Source organism: Mandrillus leucophaeus, unplaced genomic scaffold, assembly GCF_000951045.1.
Source record: "Mandrillus leucophaeus isolate KB7577 unplaced genomic scaffold, Mleu.le_1.0 Scaffold523, whole genome shotgun sequence".
NCBI classification, from domain to species: Eukaryota; Metazoa; Chordata; class Mammalia; order Primates; family Cercopithecidae; genus Mandrillus; species Mandrillus leucophaeus.
In genome coordinates this window covers 1,790,014-1,811,084 of record NW_012105620.1, presented here as the reverse complement: position 1 = coordinate 1,811,084, position 21,071 = coordinate 1,790,014, and the positions used below count along the sequence as shown (strand labels likewise).

Below are 21,071 nucleotides of genomic sequence, written 5' to 3'. Positions count from 1 at the left end.
TGTTTGTGATGTAGACAAAAATCTGTGATTGGCAAGCATTTGTGTGTCCCTGACTTTGGGAACCCAGATGTGGAACAATGAGACAGTGTGCTTTTTGTTTGTTTCCCCATAAATAATTTTCTCTGGAAGAAAATTATAATATGTTTCACGCTTGATTTTTCTTTTATAAATAAAAATTACTGAAAATCTAGATACCAAATCTGCAAGAGACTCTATTTGTAACTGCAGGAGTACTAGTTTTTGAAATTCATAAGTAATATTCAGTTATAAGTGGGGGAGGATAGGAAGGAGGAAAGATAGAAAACATAGTGAATAGGAATGGCATGTAAGTCACAAACGTATCACCAGAGCTTTCTCTGGAGATTAATCAACATTTTGCTATAGTTCATATGTCTCAGGTTTCTATAAAATAAAGCAAAATTAATCAAATACAAAGGTTTGGGGGACCTTTTCCTTTGTATTTACTTTGCTTCGCAGTGCCTAATGAAGGCATCTGATTTGCAGTAACTACAAAGATTTTCAGTCATTGCTTCTAGTAAGGGCTGCTTACAGAACAGTTATTCCCTATAAATAATTTCCTATAATTATTCCCTGTAAAGTAGAATTTGTGTTCAAAGCATATGGGCACTTCTTTCTCTATGATAGCATCCTTACCAATGTATTATATTCAAGGTCTGATGCTACTAAATTAAAAACTTAAATGAACAGAAGTTTCCATTTAGTTTCCCATTATACCTTGGTTATCTGTAAAAGAAAACTAGAAAATATTTGAATTCATTCATTCAATTAGCGGTAGTCTCTATTGCTGAACAAAATCTATGGTACCAATTGTAAATATATAAAAATGTTACTACAGATACTCTATTGTTAAAATATGTTCTATTTCTACCCACACCAATATAGTATTCTTTTTAGATTTTATATAGAACCAAATACCTCTAAATCAAGAACAAAATAAGGAACCCACAGAATTGGAAGGCTGAAAGGAATTGGAAGGCTGAAAGGAATTTAAGCCCAGTGGGTTAAAAGCAATGTACTGGTTACTTAGATTTTTTTTTCTATGTTACATAATATTGGTTAAAACTATAGAGTAAATCTTAGCTAAAGAAAGCAAACTAGCCATTTCTATTCTTATTAAGTGCAAAATTAACCACTAGAAATGCCATCAATGCTAGATGTGATCAACTCATCTCCTAGAAATATGTTCTTACCTCGTTATGCTCTGTAGAACGTTCTGCAGCAGTCATTCTAGATGTGCCCTGTACAAAATGTGCCATGGAAGCTGTTTTTCCTGGAGTCTTGGAAAGCAGAAAGAAAAAGAGGGGAAAAATATCTCTTATGATATATTTTAGGGTGAGAGCAAATATACAAAATTTAAAAAACACACATCACCATTAACTCAATAGAAAATAGCAGCAATAGGTTTTCATTAAAAATGAACAGAAGTGACTGTGGATAGGAATTACACAGAATAAAGTTATAAGCACTGCAACTGTGATTTTAACTTTTCTTCTCTTCCAAATAGGGATTTCCCAGGATGTCTCAAATAGGCAGGCTGTGACTAAGACCTGGGGCAGATTAGCCTTGCTATGGTATGTAAATCGTCATTCTTCCTTTACTGGCAGTTTCTCCCACTGGAGGAGGAAGTTCTCCACCACAGAAAGCCTGGGCAATCCAAGTGTTTCCTCAGTAGCCTAACTGCTATCAATTCATTGTATTTCCCAGAGCAATTAGGTAACTGTTGACTTTTTGATAGCTCAGTTTCCCTAAAGGCAAGATTTTCTGGCAATGCCTTCTAAATGTGAGCATAGCTTGGTAGAACTTAATGAGTCATACATAATTCTATAAGTGCCACTAATTCTTATAGAAATAAAAGGGAAAATAATTCATCAGAAAGAAAATGGTCATTGTTTGCAAATCTAATCTTCTGTATTGGCAGAAAGGTTAAACTTGCCTCTCAAGTTTAAGACTGTCTTTTCTATAAATCAAGTCTAGATTTTCTCCATGACTCATTTGAAGTGAAATCTTCTCATGGAGAATCTTTTTAGTTTTAATTAGTTGACTGCTGTCATTTTAGGGGCCCTGAGGTAATGGAGCACTACTGGGTGGTACAGATAAAAGTGTGGAAATGGCAGATACTTGGAGCTACATAAATGAACTGCGATGGAACAGAAGACCTCATTTTGGACTTGGAACAAAAAAAAAGAGGCAAGGAATACAAAAAGGGAAAGAATGTGTAACTAAAAGGAGAAAAGAATTTGTAGTCAATCATTTAACTTCATTAGACCTGCCTATGAGATATTCACATATATATAGGATAAAGCCTTAAACTCCTAAAATTCAAAAGGGAGTGATTGAGTGTCCCACATTTGGCCCTCCCATTTCTCCTGAATATCTCCCCCCACTCTCCAACTCTCCCCTGTGCTCCAACCATCCTGACTGACCTCCCTTTCCTGAAATGAGTGAGCTGGTTCTATGCCCCTGAGCTCTGTGCATGCTGTTCTTGCCACCTCAGATGTCTCCTCTCTGGGCTCTCCATCCAACCTTGTGGCTGGAGAAACCTACAGTCAGTGCTTCTATTTCCTTCTGATCTTCTCTTGACCTCCTCTAATCAGCTAAGAAGAGCCCTTCATCATGCATTATGATTACATATTTCCATGTTCCTGTATTCATCTCTGTGTCCACAGCAGCCAGGCACTGAGCTGTCTGGCACACAGCAGGCGTTCAATACATTTTGCTACATGAATAAATGGATGAATATCTATATAATGATATACCAAATCGATGAACTTTTTGCTAGTTTGTGTGTGTGTGTGTGTGTGTGTGTGTGTGTGTGTGTACTTTCTTCTGGTTTCTTGTTATGTTTTGGTCTATGCTTGAGTGAAAGGGAGTGACGCTGCTTTAAGGCAAAATCCAAAAATACAGGTAGGAGTCAAATTGTTCATTCAGGGTTCTGAAAGTAAAAGTTACAACTCACATAAGATCTGACTTTAGGGTATAGAGGCCGCGATTTCCTGAACTGTCACTTTATCAACGCTAAAATCTGCTCATCAGAAAAGAAAAAGAAAACTCTATTGTAAAAATATTTTTCTTCTGAAACATACCACGCACAGACACATTCCACAGTTTTATACAGTTTAAGATTCCCTTCAGCTTTAACTTTGTATTTGGTAGTAATAAACTAGGGACGTGGTAACATTGACCCAGAAAAGTGGGTCGGAAGATCATTTTCTTGCCAGGAAATACCATCCTTGGCATTGTGCCTCTTGAGTCTCCCCTGTAAAGTATCCTGATGCACATACATTGTTAGGCGCGATGGCTTCTATTAAATGGAAATTCTATACCTTTACATCTTTCATTACAATTCCTTTTCCTCTTCTACTATGCAGATAAACAACAAACAGGTTTTCCATTAGCTCAAGAGAGCCATATGATTATTTATGAATAAGTAATAGCTCTTCTGAAGAACCACAAGTTTGGTTTCAGAAAAACAAGACTTTCAATAGGCCATCCCTAAGAATTAATTGGGTCTTTTCTGTTACATATGTTCTCTTCACTTCACCTCCATCCCTTTCACATTGTGCCACACATTTTAAGAGTCTGGCTTTGAGTCAAGCTTTGTTTCATGAGAAGTCTCGCTAGCTGAAATCATTTTCAGAGAGACAGAGGTGTCATTCCATGTTTCCAAGGCTATTGTGAAGAGTCTTCATTTCTGAAGTCACTAAAATATTATACAGATGAAATAAAATTAAAATTAAAATTAAGAAAGGGAAATGTGGTAAAGGAACAAGGACTACCAGTCACTGGTCTGTAACCATCATTCTAGTGGACAATAATTATCTTAAAATTAGTCCAAGAGGAGAGCACCGTATTTCTACAAGTTATCAGAAGCATTCTTTGGCAGGTAAAAGAAACGTGGCTTTTTCCTTTGTATGCTTTTAGAATGGGAGCTGAAAAACCTTGTTTGTTTCCTGAATCTATTTGCATGAATTTTTAAGTGTATGTGCTATGTAGGTGGGAAAGAGAGGATCAGTAATGACTAGAAGATCTAGCTCTAGAATGTGATCTGGATTCACAGCTTGGCTCTACCACTCCCTGCTTGCGAATTTGGTCATGTAAGATGCTTAAGGTCTCTAAGGCTCAATTTCCATTTTATACAAGTGGATAGTAATAGTATTCTCCCAGGGTTGCTATGTGAGCTTAGATAGTAATAAGAATTTGACTCTAAAGATAGGGCCATCAATCAAATTATTTATGAAACAAATAATATGACAAAAGGAAAGGGAAACCCACAATTTATGCATCACTCACTCTGTACTTGACATTGTGTGGGTTCCAAAGGAAAACAAAAGCAAAATTCCCTGCTTATGATGAAATGTACATATACATACACACATGTGTGTGGCTGTGTGTGTGTGTCAATATATATACTTGAAAAACTAAACAGTAAATGAAAACTGGGAAATAAATGATAAAGACAATAAGGTCTGTAAGAATTCAGAGGAGAGAGTGTTCATTCTCACCTTTAATAGCTATGGAAAGAGTCAGAGTTTCTGCTGGGCCTTGAAGGGTAGATAGGATTTTGATAGAGAGTGAAAGCTGAGCTATAAATGCTGTAAAGGGAGCAAAGTAAGAAACAGAACACAACTGGACAAACTTAGGTATGAAGGATTCTGACAAATCCAGTTTAACTAGAATAGGGTCCGTGTGGCATTTCTAAAGTTGATTTGGATGAAAACATAAAATATTTTAATTTCAGATTAAGACATGTTGACCTTATAGGCCATAGGGAGTTACAAAAGACCTTTGGGCAAAGGAATTACATGATCAAAGTGGTTTTTTAATTGGTTTTAGTTCATCATGTATTAAATGGGAGAGATTGGAAACTGCAATGTAGTTAATATTGCAATGTAATAATATTAGCAAAACTAATATTCAAAATGTTTATTTCAACAGCTTGTGACAATCAAAATATTTAGCAATCAGTTCACCAGGGGAACTAGGAATGGACCATACCCCTGGACTCGAGACTCCTATATTAATTGCTTAATTGTCATCTCCGCTTGTATGCATAATAGTTGCCTCCTTCTTTACCTGACCTGTTTGATCAGGATAACTTAGTTTATGATTTTCCCTGCAAAACTTGCCTTCCCTCTTACAATTAATAACACCTTTTGTTCTCCAGATTGAAAATCTTGGAGTCATCCTTGACTCCTCTTTCTCTTACATCCTGTATCCAATCTACCTGAACATTTTGTAGGCTTTTTGAAAATATATCCAGACAGGGGAGGAACACATTACCACAAAAGCCTAAAGACTTCTCAGTTTAATGAGCAAGTGGCAAGGTGAAATAAACTTACCTTTTTTTTTTTTTTTTTTTTTTTTGAGACAGAGTCTTGCTCTGTCACCCAGGCTGGAGTGCAGTGGCACAATCTCGCCTCACTGCAACCTCTGCTTCCCAGGTTCAAGCAATTCTCCTGCCTCAGCCTCCCGAGTAGCAGGGATTACAGGCATGTGCCACCACACCCAGCTAATTTTTTTGTAGAGACAGGGTTTCACCATATTGGCCAGGGTGGTCTCGAACTCCTGACCTTGTGATCCACCCGCCTTGGTCTTCCCCAAGTGCTGGGATTACAGGCATAAGCCAACATACCCGGCCTTTTTCTTTTTTGTTTTCTATTTTTTTGTTTTGTTTTGTTTTTGAGACAGAGTTACATTCTGTAGTGCAGGCTAGAGTGCAGTGGTGAAATCATAGCTCACTGTAAGCTCCAACTCCTGGGCTCAAGCAATCCAGCTGCCTCAGCCTCTTGAGTAGCTACAGTTGTATACCACCACGCCTGGCTATTTTTACCTTTTCAATTTTTGTAGAGATGGGGCCTCACTATATTGCCCACACTGGTCTTGAACTACTGGCCTCAAATGATCCTCCCACCTCAACTTCTCAAAAAAAAAAAATGCCTTTTAATAACTTTTTCAAAATGAGGACTTTAATATTTGCTTCCTGATTTTATTCATAGGAACATTTTTAAGAGCGTATCCAGCAATGACTGATCTCTGGCTGTTTGTCAAACCTAGTTCCACCACTTGCTAGTTATGTGACCCTGGGCAAGATGATTGGCATTTTTGCGTTGACCCCCATCATCTCTGAGCTGGATTATTGCAATAACCTAAGGGCTTTCCTGCTTCTATATTTGCTCCTACTCCCCCACCCCCACCCATTATTAATACAGTGGCCAATGTGAGGCTTTTAAAATGTCATTTCATGCTCAGAACCTTTCAGTGGCTTCCCATGTCACTCAGAGTGAAAGCAGAACTCTTTACAGTGGCTAGCAAGGTCCCACACAATCTAGCCCAGGCCCCTCTGACCTCATTCTTGGTATCCTTCTGTGAGTTCATTCTGTGCCATGTCCTGGCCACGCTGTTGCCCCTTGAACCTACTCTCTCTTGCCTAGAACTATCTTTTCCCTAGATGTCCACATGGTACATCCCCCCACCTTTGACAGGTAATGGTGTAAGTGACATCTGTTTATTGAGTCTTTACTTGGCCTCCCAATGTAAAATTGCTCTCCACCCCAGCACTTTCCATTCACCTTTCCTGCTTTATTTTTCCATAGCACTATATTTTCTTCTTCTTTTTGTTGATTGCCTCCTGACACTAGATTGTAAACTCCATGCTAGCAACTTTTGTGTGTTGTGTTCACTCTGTATTTCTCGAGGCTAAAGTAGTGCCATTTTAGTGCCTGCGCATGTTCACATGGGACTCAGACACACACAAATTGCCTTCTTTACCCTGAAACAAATTTATGATGTTCTCAAATCAGGTATCTTCTCAAGAGATATGAGATCTAAAGATCAGAAACTTCAACTTTTTGGCTTCCAACTAGTAAATCACCTCTCTTTGTTCCCCCAAATCTGGTTTTGAACAAGCAGAGTCAGGGGATGGGGTGTCACAGATTCCATAGCCTCTTGGGGGATATATGTTCATGTCCCTCCTGGTTGGAACTCTGAAACAATGCTCCTATGCAATATAGTGAGGTTGTTTGCAGTCTGTTTTGATTATACACTTTTAGTTTTTAGGGCACATCAGATACATTAGAAGGCAAATCGGCTTTTGTTGACGAGTCTGTAGCCTCTATAAAACTGCAGACCTTGTGAAATCCGTGTTTAGAGATTTCTGACTGCCCCACAAAGCAGTAAACAATCTGACCCACCTTGACCATCAGCTTGTCTGTGAAGTCTCCCCTGGTCCTCCAGAGTGGAGTTAGCTACTTCCTTCCTGAGATCTCATGGTGCTTTGTGAAGCATTAGCTCTTGCACTTATTGTAAAGCAGTTGTTAATTGTATGTTCCTTTCCCCTCTGAGATGCTATAAGCTTCTTGAAGATGAGGTCAGTATTTATCATTTTAGCCTTGGGAACTACCACAGTACCTTCAGGGTACAGAGTAGTAGTACAATACATTTTTATTGAATGGGTCCATTTGTGTACGAATCTATAGTACAAAATCATAGCACACCCCTGCTTTTCAGAACACAGTCCAGAACACACAATGACCACAGGGATACACAAAGTTACAGGCTTTGCCTCCAAACCAGAAATGATCAGGTAGAACTGTTAACACATGTTTAAAGAGCTGGCCTGTTTCCGTGTATTTACTTTTTATTCATTTTATAGGCAAATATTTTACTTTATCCTATTTTGGTTACGTGATCAATATTCTTTAGCGTTCATACAAATGCCTCTTAAAATTTTTTACTTGATTTTGATTACTATTTAATAAATAAAAAATATAAATAATTAGATATGCTATGGGAAAAAATTTAAAAGGCAGAACTGTTGTCTTTAATGATATTTTTTACATTTTCATGGTGCTTTCTAAGATCTTGTAAGTTAATATATTGAAGTATTAACTGATGATCCTCCAAAACACACACTATTCTTTTGTTTTATGTAGCTAATTCTTTCTTTGCTCGGTAAGAGATTTTTTTTTTTTTTTTTTTTTTTTTAAGAAGGAATCTTGCTCTGTCACTCAGGCTGGAGTGCAGTGGCATGATCTCAGCTCACTGCAACCTCCGCCTCCCGAGTTCAAGCAATTCTCCTGCCTCAGCCTCCCTAGTAGCTGGGACTACAGGCACATGCCACCATGCCTGGCTATTTTTTTGTATTTTTAGTAGAGTTGGGGTTTCGTCACATTGGCTAGGCTGGTCTCAAACTCTTGACCTCAGGTGATCTGCCCATCTCGGCCTCCCAAAGTGCTGAGATTATAGGCATGAGCCACCATGCCTTGCCTTTAAGGGATATCTTTTGTCAGATTAAGTTTGTCATAGAATAAAAAGAGGAGAACAGCCCCTGTTTGGCCTTTGCATTTCAAAATAGACTCTCCAAACTCTAGATACCATCTGGAAAATCAAACCTTTGAATTTCAAGAGCTAATGTTTTCAAAACAATTTTTAAAGATTTTAGGCTAATTTATTTTGTGCAATTTATTTTGAAATGCCTCAAAAAGTAACATGAGTTGATGGATTAAAAGAGGGATGGCTAGATGGATGAATAAATGGTGAACAAGTAGAGTAAAATGTTCATGTTCATGGCAGAATTTTGATGGTGGGTATATGTGTATACCATACAATTCTTTCAACTTTGCTACATGTTTGAAATGTTCATCATAAAATGTTAGGGGAAAAGTCTGAATTAAGGCATAAAAACTTATACCAAGAATAACTGATAAAAAAAATGAGTAGATGAAGAGTCAGTGTAACCTGTCCTTACCACTTTCACCATCTGCCCCAGAAGAGTAAAGGTTTCATGCCCCAGGAAAATGAAAATGAATCAGACAAAAAGAGTACTGCCTGGATGTTTCTCAGTTCTCATGAGGAATGGAGCCCTACTACCCTACTTCTTCTTCTTCTTCCTCTTCTTTCCTTTTTTTTTTTTTTTTTTTTTTTTTTTTTTTGAGATGGAATCTTGCACTGTCACCCAGGCTGGAGTGCAATGATGTGATCTTGGCTTACTGCAACCTCTGCCTCCTGGGTTCAAGCTATTCTCCTGCCTCAGCCTCCCAAGTAGTTGGGACTACAGTCATGAACCACCAAGCCCGGCTAATTTTTTTGTACTTTTAGTAGAGATAGGGTTTCACCATGTTGGTCAGGCTGGTCTTGAACTCCTGACCTCAAATGATCCGCCTGCCTGAGCATCCCAAAGTGCTGGGATTACAGGCATGAGCCACCACACCTGGCCCCTATTCTCCTACTTCTAGGTACTCATCTATCATCTTCCAAATTGCTTACATTGAACATCAAAGAGCAGAGTCAGCTCCAGCCTTACTCACTGGGTTAAGTCCAGGGAAGGTACAAGCCTTGAAGAGAATTTCTCCACACCACCATGGTACACGGCTGTCACATGGCCTTACGACTTGTCTAAGTAGAGAGGTCCTGAAACAACTCAACCCTAGAGTGGTGTGGAAGCAGAGCCAGAAATTTCCTATGCATCCTGAGAAGGATGAAAGAGTGGCTAACTGAGGGTTTGAGGGGTCTTCAGGGTCAAATTGAGGAGGATGTAGTGTTTACCACATGACCCGAAGGATAAGAGATATGCTGAGTGACCTGGAGGCATTAGTGATTGCCAGTGAGGATATAGACCAGTGAAAAAACCCACAAGGGATAGACTAAATCAGTGCCAATGGCAGTGTCAGATGGGGGATCACTGTAGCCCTGATGCCTCCACCCCAAAGTTGCCAGAAAAATACATAATATTCAGTCAAATTTGAATTTCTGATAGACAACAGTTTTTTGTATGTTTGTCCCATACAATATTCTGCCATTTATCTGAAATTTAAATTTAGGTGGACATCCTATATTTCTATATGCTACATCTGGCAACCCTATTTCACCCAGATTATTTCACAAAATCTGTTCCACAAACCCTTAGGTACCATTACATGAAGGGATAGGGGAGAATTCTTGCATACCACTGCACAGAAAATATAAATTGCCCGAGAAAACACTGAAGTGACTGAAATTTTCTGCAGTCAACTAGATAAATTATTTTCCAAAGGACAAGCTACAGTTCCTAGAATGGAACTAAATTTAGTTTAGAAAACAAATAAAATTACTATTTTGTACTAAGGAGTTATGTGGTTTAAAATACTTTATTTGCTTCAATCTGAACTTCATAACAGCCCTGTAAGAAGAGGCATCTTTAATGTTAATGAGGACAAAGTTGAATTTAGAGATGGCAAATGACTTGCTCACAATTATGATGTAACAAGTGGGTGGCTGAACCCATATCAGAGTTCATTTAGTCTTCCTGGTTTACTTCCCCCAAAGAACCTTTGATCTATGTCGGTAGACATAAATAACACACCTAAAAATTATAGCAGGAGACATCATTTACCAATGATGGAAAAGCAGTGCGGGGGCCCGAGCCATTAGGAATATGATTCAGGGAAGTTTTATGGGAATTAAGCATTTTTTGAAGGATAGATATGAGGTAGCTTGACCTTTGATGTTGTATCCAAACAAAATCTTAACAAATTCCCACTATTGCTTGCCTAGAGATTAATTTCCATTTCCGAAATAGAAATTAGTGGTTGGAAAAGAGAAATTCAGTCTTTAAAAACTGTAGTAATCAGAAAAGAGAAACTCAGCCTTCAAAAACTGTAGTGGTTAGAAAAGAGAAATTCAGCCTTTTAAAACTGTAATCTGTGTTTGAGTTTTTTTAAAAAAATTCTTTTCTCCGGAAGGAAATTAGCTGCTGATCATTTTATAGCAATGCAGATCACTCTGTTTTTCTCTTGTACTTTGCTCATGTGTTGAGTTCACCTTCATTCATGTATGCACTTTTTTCTTTGAGATGGAGTCTGGCTCTGTTGCCCAGGCTGGAGCGCAATGGTGAGATCTCGGCTCACTGAAACCTCTGCCTCCTGAGTTCAAGCAATTCTCCTGCCTCAGCTTCCCGAGCAGCTGGGATTACAGATGTGCGCCACCACGCCCAGCTAATTTTTTTTGTATTTTTAGTAGAGAGAGAGTTTCACCACTGTGGCCAAGCTGGTCTCAAACTCCTGACCACAAGTGATCCACCCACCTCTGCCTCCCAAAGTGCTGGGATTACAGGCGTGAGCCATTGCACCCAGCCAATGTATGCATTCTTATATTAAATACTTATTGATTATTGTCTGTGGACCAAGTATTGTGCTTAGTACTAGAATATGAAGATGAGCAAAAGGCACATCTCAGTTGTATTTTCTGTTTTCTGAATATAAAATCTGAACATTAGAGGGGACCACTCCATTGATGATGGAATCTTTTCTGCATCATTCCTGCCAAGGGGTTGTCCAGATTAGCTTGGATACTTCAGGTGAAAGAGAACTACCTTTTTCCTGAGGCAATATATTTCAACACTGTATCTATAGATTTAGACACTATTTTTAAATACCAAAAGTTATAATTATAAAAATTAAGAGACTAGGCATGGTGACTGACACCTATAATCCCAACACTTTGGGAGGCTGAGATGGAGGAATTACATGAGCCCAAAAGGTTGAGGCTGTAGCAGGCCATGATTGCACCACTACACTCCAGCCTGGGTGACAGAGCGAGACTCTGTCTCTAAAATAATAATAATAAGCAAAATTTTAAAAATTGAGAAAGAACATGTGCATATAAAGATGATACAGGTACATGGAAAGGCTAATGGTGAGTACTCAAAACATGGGTGATACAAAGAACACATACCGAAAGTGTTTTGTCTGAAAATAGGCCTGACTCAAAAAAAAAAAATCTCCCAATATGCTAGCCTAAAAAATTGCAAACATTTGCTAACTCAGTTTTAATAACAAACATTTATTTTAAAAAGAAATCAGAATAGCTATCTTCTTCACTGGAAAATAAAGGAATAATTGATCTTATTTTTTTGCTATTTATTCTAGAGTCCCATAAGAAAACATATTTACATACTTTGTGAGTTATACCTCACTCTCACCACAAGTACAAAATAAAGTAAAAAGCGTTTTTGTTACATTTCATCTAGAAGGTGGACATGAGAATGACATGAACATTCTTCAGCAAGAGCTTACAGTGTCCATTTTGCTAGTACTGTTCCCAAACCCATTCAAAAATATTTTCAATCAAACTAGAAATAAGAAGGCTTACTTGAGAAAGACTTATTGATGCATTAGATTCCAAAACCCAGCTTGGGTTGCGATGTCCCTAGGAGACATCCACATCCTGTCACAAAGCTAAACAGATCAAGAACATCATGAACACATTTGCTAAACAACTCTTATGAACACGTTATTTATGGTATCTCTCAAGCCCAATATTTTGCTTCCTTAACATTGTCATGATGAGTTTGCACATTTCCTAACCCACAGGCTTATGCTGTTCTTCTTCTTACATTAAAAGGAATACCTATCCAAAACTTCTTCAGATTTACTTACTGAAGTCATGCAAGTCTGGAAGAAGACAAAGGTGGAGTGATAATTCCAAAAGTAAGAATAATACCTTTGGCTTTAAATGTCCATTCAGTAGAAACCCTAGACCTCAAGTGCTTTTTCTTCTCTTTGTAGGGTTCTAGGAAGACTTATATTCTTCTAATTAACATTTATAATTTCCACACAGATGCCACTTTTCACTTCAAGTCTTGATTACTTCCACCACCAAGCCCCCCAGTGTTGTCTTCTGCTCCCCTGCCCACCCCATTAACCCAAACTGGAACTGCCCGGACTGTTGTGTTCACTGAGGCAGAGAGAATCCTCTTCTAACTACTGCTCACATCTTCCAAAAGATAATCTGCATCTCCCAGTTTTCTGTAACTCTTTCTTTTGTGGAACATGGGACAAATTCTCCCAGTGATAGAACAGATGACTTCTGAGTAAATAGAAAGCATCCTACTCAAAAGCGTGTCTTATTTATCAACAAGAATGGAGCCTCAGTTTATATCCCCATTGCACCACTTCTTCTGTCCTGTATAGAAATTTCTGCCAAACGGGTGTGTGGCTTTCAAAAGTTAGGGAAATATTTTCTCTCCTTAATATTTATGAGTTTTAATTATTTGGTCTTAGGATCCAATTTTAGTTCACAGACCTATGTCTCTGTTTTCCTGGGATGTCTGGTGGTGTACTTTATTAGAATATAGAGTTCAAGCTGGGCATATGCAGCAAGATCTCCTTATCTGGATGTATACCTGATATGCATGTAGAGTGGAATCCTTTAAAAATCCTTGTAATGAACAGAAGGAGAAATATGTCATAAATTAACCATGGGATCAAATTAACTCTATGGTGATATTTTGGGAAATACAACCTGGCCTATTTATCCACTAATCTGTTTAATTTGGAGGGTTTATAAAACTTTCAGAATCAGAAGACTAAACACTAAGAGCCAAGCTTTACTGATAATAGAAAGATACATGGTTCATTTAAATAACTTCACCTATGTTGCCAGTAATGAGTTTCGAATGCCATAAGGTGCAGCAGCTGAGCTGACAGGTTCCTCACTGCCTGAGAACTTGCAGGCAGGGCTTTTCAGCCAGGTATCCAAAGGTTTCCCAATGAAAGTTTAACAGATCCTCACACAACAATGCAACATTTTTTTTCTAGCAAAAAAAATAAATCAAGACATTCCACAGCTACCTTTGAAATTAGATAATGAGATTCAAAGAGGAAGTCAGTTATTGTATGAGAAAACCATTAAAGAAAAGTTTGAAGCTCAAGCTCATCCTACTAGCATTGTGATGATGATGATGATGATGATGATAGTGTTGTGTTGATTTAGCACTTTATATTTACAGAGTGCATTTTCACTCACTTTGTATAATTATCACAACCCATTGTACAGATAAGAAAATAAGATTTTGATTAAAAAAAAAAATACACAGCTTTCAAAAAAAGGGAAATAAGAAAAGGAAAGCCAGATTTTTTTTTTTTTTTCCCCAACAGTGTGGTTACAGAAAACGTGTGTCAATTTACGGTAGTTTGCAAGAAGTTTTTCCCTCACAATCTTTTGAAGTGTCATGAGTATATATTAATCTTGGAACCAACTAAAGCAATTTCTCAAGGCTTTTTACCTTGGGAAGAGTGTCCAGGTCTAGAATTTGTCCCCAGCCACTGGGAGTTCCTCCCTGAACTTGTATCAAAAGTAATTAAAAGCCCATTTCTAGTTCTGCCTCTAAGTTAAAATCAGAAGCAATGGAATCCAAAGACAGGATGGGGCTTTTAGGTGAATTCAATCCTGGCAGAATCTGCTTAAAATTTGGGCATTTTTCCCTTTCACTCCCAGGTTTCATCCTTGTTTTCAAGCATTATTGGAACGTATTTGTTTACCCAAGAAATACAGTTCGAGTATCCTGTCCCTTTCTTTTGTATTTGAAGATATATGACTGCAGGTTCATATATTATTTTCATAATTTTCTCATAATACTTGGACAATAACTTGGTTATATATAGCTTTCATTTAACATTCATATTGGAACCTTAATGTCATTCTCACTTAGGTAATTATTTTTCCTTTGCCTACAAGACTTTAAATGACCTTTGATTACTAACTTTCTACTTCTTCAACTGTCCCAGAATATAAAAGCATACTTTCATGCTCATGGAGTTCCTCATGTTCATCAATAGTGGTTTTCTGTTTCCTCAAAGCAGTGAGTCAGTCTGTTCATTTCTCTTATAGTAATTCTTCTTCTTTACATATTCTTGGCAATAGTAGCTGAACAAAAAGGGAACTTGACATATATCTCAGACTCTTTCACTAAATAATATCTCTTTTATTCAGTCGCACCCTTCACATCCCATAAAGTCATAAAGAAACCAATTTCCTTCTCCTTGAAAGGGAATCTACCTTATTGTTCTTAGGCTAACTTCATTCAGTGTGAAAACGAGAGAAGTCTTCTTCAGTCCCTGTCATTGGCTCACCCTTGTCTTAACCAAATAGAAATTTTCTTATATATTTCCCTTTCTATCAATATCTCAGCAAAAATGTGGAGGTCTTTGTTTTGTTTTGAATATAGGATTTCTTTCTGCAGAGTGCTATTGTGTAAATAGTAGTTCAGCAGAGATTCCACCTGGAAACTAAGCCATGTTTACTCAAAGAATCAAATATTTGAAATACCTGCAGAGGACAATTGAGGAGGATATGCCAGTGGTCTGTTGGGATAAAGAATGAAGACTCCTGGGGGCTGTTCTGGGAGAATTTACCCAGGAGAGAGAATCAAGTCACAGTGGCTTGATCCAAGTTTGATGCTTTAAGCTCAAAGAGGAGGAGTTAGCCTGATGACAGTATCGTTCCTGACACCAGCTGGAGCTCTGGTCTAGTCTTCAAATAACTCTGAAGTGAGGGAGGGAAAATTAAAAGTAGAAAGTACAGGGCAATTGTTTTCATTAGACAGATTTGAGATTAGGTCCAGAATCTAAATCCCCTTAGCTGTACAATCATGAGAAAATTGTTTAGCTGCATTGAACTCCAGTTTCCCCATCCATAGAGGGGTAAAGATGAAATGGGCTAATGAATAGAAATACTTTGCAAAATGCTGGCCAAGAGTAGGTGCTCAATAGACAGCAGCTAATACTCGAACAAGGACAAATTGAAAGGACTGTGACCCTCCGGCCAACACTGGAAGTGCAAGCTAATTTTGGAAAAGAAGAAGTCTCTTCACCTCGGTCACAAGAGCAATAGTGTTTGGTTGCATTTTGAGTTCTCGAAGACATATTCCACATTGAGCACACCTGGCATAGTGAGTGGTACCCAACGGTGCTCCTGAGAGTGGTACAGCAAACTTTGAGAAGCAAGGAGTTTGAGCACCTGAAAACTTTCAGCAGTCAGTAACTTCATGACACCAGGATGGGTAAGACCAAATGGCAGCTTCCATACAAGAACTGAGAGATTGAGCTTGAGTGTACATTTTATACTCCCCTGCAGACTCTGAGAACTATTTGTAAAGGAATTATAGGAATAAATCAATTGTATATTCAGTGTTACCATGTCTCATGAAACCAAACAAGTTGTTTACTACTGGTGCTTTCTAGAAAATTCTATGTTGTGATACTTTATACCTTCATGGAACACTTATACCCCATCATCAAGGAATCCATGAGTCTCTCATAATTCATATGAGAGAAAACACTTAGATACATAAGTGATCACAAAAGCAAAATGATGAAGTCTATAAATGACATATAAAGAAGATAAAGAAGTAGGACATAGCAGGGAGGGGGCTGAGTAATGCCATGTGGGACTAGAGAGGGTGAAAAGGTTTCAAAACAAGAAAGGTTTGAATTGGGATTAAAAAAAGGCAGTTCATCAAATGGGCAAGGAAGCAAGGATAACCAGAAAGAGTAAACAGCGCGTGAAATGACAGCAGAGGAAACTTCATGGTTTGTTAAAGGCTTATTGGTAGTTAGAACACAGGGTGCACTTTGGGAAGCAGCAGAATATATAGAAGACACTAAAACACTACAGGAAAAATATGTACAAACTTGGCTTTCTATCCTGATACAACTTTGTGAATTTAGGCAGTGTTTTAAAATTTCTATGAACCTTAGTTTCCTCATCTGGAAAATGTGGATAAAGACAGACATATTTAAGTGTTGTTGTAGGTAACAAACAAAATAAAGTATTTACCCCAATACGTATTTACCCCAACAAGTATTACATCTTTCTTCTAATGTTTTGTTCTAAATGTGGCAGAAGCTGTATCTTGGAGGAATGTATATATGATGCAAAGGCATTTGGATTCAATGATGTATGTAAAGAGATCTACTTTTAAGTTTTAAGCACTTTTAGGTTTTAAGTACATCAGTAAGATCTATGTTGATAAAATGAAGAAAAGGAAAAAAGTCCAAAGATATAATGAAAGCAGATTAGACCTTCCCTTAGGGAAGGTCCAGAGTGAAGGAAAGATGGCACTATTCTGTGAATGGTGCCACCTGAGTCGTGCAGCATGGTGGCCCTGAAGGAATTCAGGATTCCCCCAAATTTGGATGACTGGGTGCCTAGTGATTCACTCACCAGCATAGAAAATGTGTGTGTGGTGGCTGGGGTGGGGGAGGGATGACAAGCAGATATAGCAGGAAATATACTGAATTCACTTCAGGAAAGACTGAGTGGAAAGAAAGTACATGTAGAAAAGCACTCCATGTTTAGTAAGTACACGTGTCTGGAGTCATTGTCATATGTTTGGTAGTTTAATGAGCCCAGGACAGATCCTTGAGTAACACTAATGTAGCACAAGTAGGTGACGTAAGGGAAGTCAGTGAAGGTGAGTGAGAAGAAGAGACCAGAGAAAAAAAGCAGGGAGGGGTGGTGAAGGTGTCTAGGGATTAATATTATAGATGTCAACGGAGTAAGACATTTTAAGGAAACTGAAAGACTAAGTAGTGTCAAATGCAAATAAGAAGACAAGTGAAAAGTAAAATGCAAAATGACCATTGGATTGATCCAGATAGAGGTTCTTAATGGTGTGATAGGAGAGGGAAAGTTTTGGATGCTGTGATCAATGAGCTTGGCTACGTTGTGTAAGAGCGAGTTCAAACATTACCCATAAAAGAAGATGAGGTCTCATATATGTTTGAAGTGAAGGAAAACGGTACATATTTTGAGCTGGTGAGAGGTGATGGAGACATTGGAGATACAGGAACCCCCACACTGTTAAGTGATTGGTCTTATCATACAGTGGTGGTTTTCAAACTCAACTCGGTCCTCACTACTACTCTGCAACTCATTTTAGTTTTACTTATCTCTTCTGTCTCCCTGCCTTCCAACAGTCATTTCATATCTTCCCCAATTCTCTTAAGCCTTGGGTTTCACCTCTCACCCTCTCAGTCTCTGTAGATGTCTTTACCTCATACTTCACAAAGAAAATAGAAAACATTAGCTAAGAATCTGCTGCCCTTTGCCTGGAAGTATGAACTGCAGGAGAACAAGCAAATTTCCTCAATGAGGTCATAGGAGAATCAATGTCTTAGAGAGAGAGACACAAGTTTCAGTGAAGTCCCAAAAGGAGACATAACCTGTAGCTAAGAGGATGGTAATAAGGATGTAGAAGAGGTTTTTATCATGTAAAGGATGACAAGAAGATGAATGAACAGAATTGCAAGGAGGTCAGTCAAGAGCAAATGGGTCTTAGAGGATGATAATGAGAGGATATGAGGATGAGGGTACCAGAGGGAATTGATATTATCACCATGAAATTTCTTTCTGGAGTTAGACAAGAAGGTGGCTGGAAAAAGCACACATTTTCATGAAGGAATAAATTTCTAGTTGAGAGTTAGAGGTGTATATGTGAGGGCTTGGAGTTGGGATGAGAAGAGCAGAAGAAAACAGAAGAAAGAGGCCTTATTTGACCTCTTAACCATTAGTACACATTCATTGGTAACTCCAAACGTAAAGACAACCTGTTAAGGAAGAAGTAAGTTTTTAAACAGGAAAAAGTGACTAAATGCAGAAAGCACACAACATTGTTCATGACATGAATGAAAAAAAGAGGTACAGGAGTATCCACAGCATATTAAGTGAAAAGGGTAAGTTAACAAGACAGGGGTGTGTGTGTGTGTGTGTCTGTAAAAGACAGAGATATCCCAAATGCTAAGAGATGGTCTCTATAGGTGGTGAGCCTACTGGTGGTTTCAGAGGCAGTTCTATGTTTAGTGAAGCCTGAGGCCTATACAATTCTGGGATTTCCTTTAAAGGAAAAAAGAAACAAATCTATGGATGCAAATTAGTTATAAAAGTAAATATTTGTTTAAGGGAGCCCATGCTGCATTATCTCCACAGCAAATCTGTCTCTACATGATTTTTATAGTTTTCTGTGTTTATCCATATACATTTTCTACACTGAGTAAGAACTTCTTTAGAAAGAAGAACTAATGTTATTGTTAAAAAGAAGTATAAATTACTTTTTAAAATGCCAGCCATGCTCTCAAACTACTCACATTAGATTTTTTTTTTCTTTTTTTTTTTTAGTAAGAATCATGAAAGATAGTTTTTAATTGGGAGGACTAGAGTTTAAGAGTTCTTGTTGTCATAGGATGTATGTCAAGAAAGTCATCTGTAAAATTCCTAGCTTGAGCCTACCCTTGAATTTTATTTGCTTATATAAAGCACCATAGACAAATACCCTGAAACAAGTGGAAGTTCAAAGTCAAACAGCTCCTTTAATCAGTGAAATCTTGCTTTTTCTTACAAAAATACAAAATGAAACAAAAACAACTACAAAAAATCATTGACATGAGTTGTGCTGATTTTGGTAACCCAATTTAAACAGGTTTACTTAAAATGAGTTACTTCCTCCCAGAAAAGAGTTACCCCTGCCTTAAACATTCTTTCTAGTAGCATGATCTCCTCACCTTCTTGTAGTCACAGCTGCCTGGACACTTTAAACCGGAAAGTGCCAGCAAATTCTTCTGCTGAAGAATTTCTTTAGTAACAGGAAGTGGCTGTGTGAGAGAAGTTTTATACTGCTTTACTTTATCCTCTCAGCTGACAAGGAAGTACATGACTGACTGTAAATGACTTGGGGACTGTCCCCGCAAATTCTTCTTGGTGAATAAACTGATGAAGGGTAATCGAGATAAGGAGAAAAAAGGTGTTTTCTTACCTTCGGAGAACACAGATTTCTGTGAGTTGGCATGGCCTGTGGGGTGAACCCTTTTGGATGAGGAGAAGCATTTCTCTCAATCAGATCCTGGATTTTTTTGTCCAGCTCCATGCTTTCACATCTGCCCAGAAAGACATGAGAAAGTTATGTTATACAAAGGTAATTAAAAATCATTCAGGTGTAGAGTGAGCTTATGGATGACATGGAGGTGTTATTTATGTATGATACTTCTCTACGATCTCCCAAACTCTAATCTCATTATGTTTTCATTAGTGCATGCCATGAGAGCACTTTGAAAGAGCATTAGAGTTTAATTTTCTCTTACAAAGGAAGATACGGACAAGTTTAGGAATTTTCAGTCTGAGAAAAATGGCAAGAATTGAATCAAACACTCACAGTGAGCTAGGCTCTTTCATGCATTTTCTTATCCAATGTGCACAGCAACCTATTAAAGTAGCCACTGTCCCCTGCATTAGACAGATAAGTAAACTTGAGTTTAGGAAGTTAACTAACTTAAGTGAAATCAAACTGAAGCATCGGCAGGGCCAAGATCAAACTCAGACCTATAGAATTCTACAGCCTGTCTCAACCATTTTTGCTGTATGTCTTCAATTAACCTGAAAACATATCCCTAAGCAGCTACTTGTCACCAAATGGAAATAATATATTACAGCTGAAGAATATCTGGTAGCCCCCTTAGGAGAATCTAGTCCAGCTGCTTCTCAGAGGGAGTTGCTCACAGTCACATGACTATTAGCTGATAACACCAAGATTTAAACCAGAGCTTCCTACTCAAATCAAATTTTTATTTTTCCTTTATACCAGGGGTCCCCAATCCCCACTGCCAGCCTGGGGTCTGTTAGAAACTGGGCCACATAGCAGGAGGTGAGAGGCAAGCAAGTGAGCAAAGCTTCATCTGTATTTATAGCCCCTCCCCATGGCTCACATTACCTCCTGAGCTCCACCTCCTGTCAAACCAGCAGTGGCATTAGATTCTCGTAGGAGCACAAACCCTATTGCAAACTGCGCATGTGAGGGGTCTAGGCTGTGTGAACCTTATTGTGAACTGCACATGTGAGGGATCTAGGCTGCCTGCTCCTTATGAGAATCTAATGCCTGATAATCTGTCACTGTTTCCCATCACCCCCAGATGGGACCATCTAGTTGCAGAAAAACAAGCTCAGGGCTCCCACTGATTCTATGTTATGGTGAGTGATATAATTATTTCGTTATACATTACAATATAATAATAATACCAATACAGTGCACAATCAATGTAAAGTGCTTGAAACCATGCTACCCCTGCCCCAGTCCATCAAAAAACTATCTTCCATGAAACCAGTGCCTGGTGCCAAAAAGGTTGGGGACTACTGCTTTATACGATGTTGGTATAATGGAGAAATTTTCTCATTAAAAATACAACTCACAAGGAAAAATGCATTGTGTGATTTTTTCTTTATATGTATATTATTTATAACATATA

The 21,071-nt window shown here is 38.2% G+C and overlaps 1 protein-coding gene across 4 annotated transcripts in view; it reads right to left on the bottom strand.

Moving 5' to 3' along the window:
- Positions 1–21,071, bottom strand: part of TNIP3 (TNFAIP3 interacting protein 3) — a 95,443-nt gene that overhangs the window by 31,558 nt on the left and 42,814 nt on the right. For 3 of the 4 annotated variants that reach the window (XM_011996778.1, XM_011996777.1, XM_011996779.1), the window contains exons 3-4: positions 19,589–19,709; positions 1,212–1,298 (exon numbers count right to left, since the gene is read on the bottom strand). In XM_011996778.1, the coding sequence (XP_011852168.1) occupies positions 1,212–1,298; positions 19,589–19,709 (208 nt within the window). Of the gene's footprint in view, positions 1–1,211; positions 1,493–19,588; positions 19,710–21,071 lie in introns of those variants that run through there. The other variant, XM_011996780.1, reaches the window with a different exon arrangement.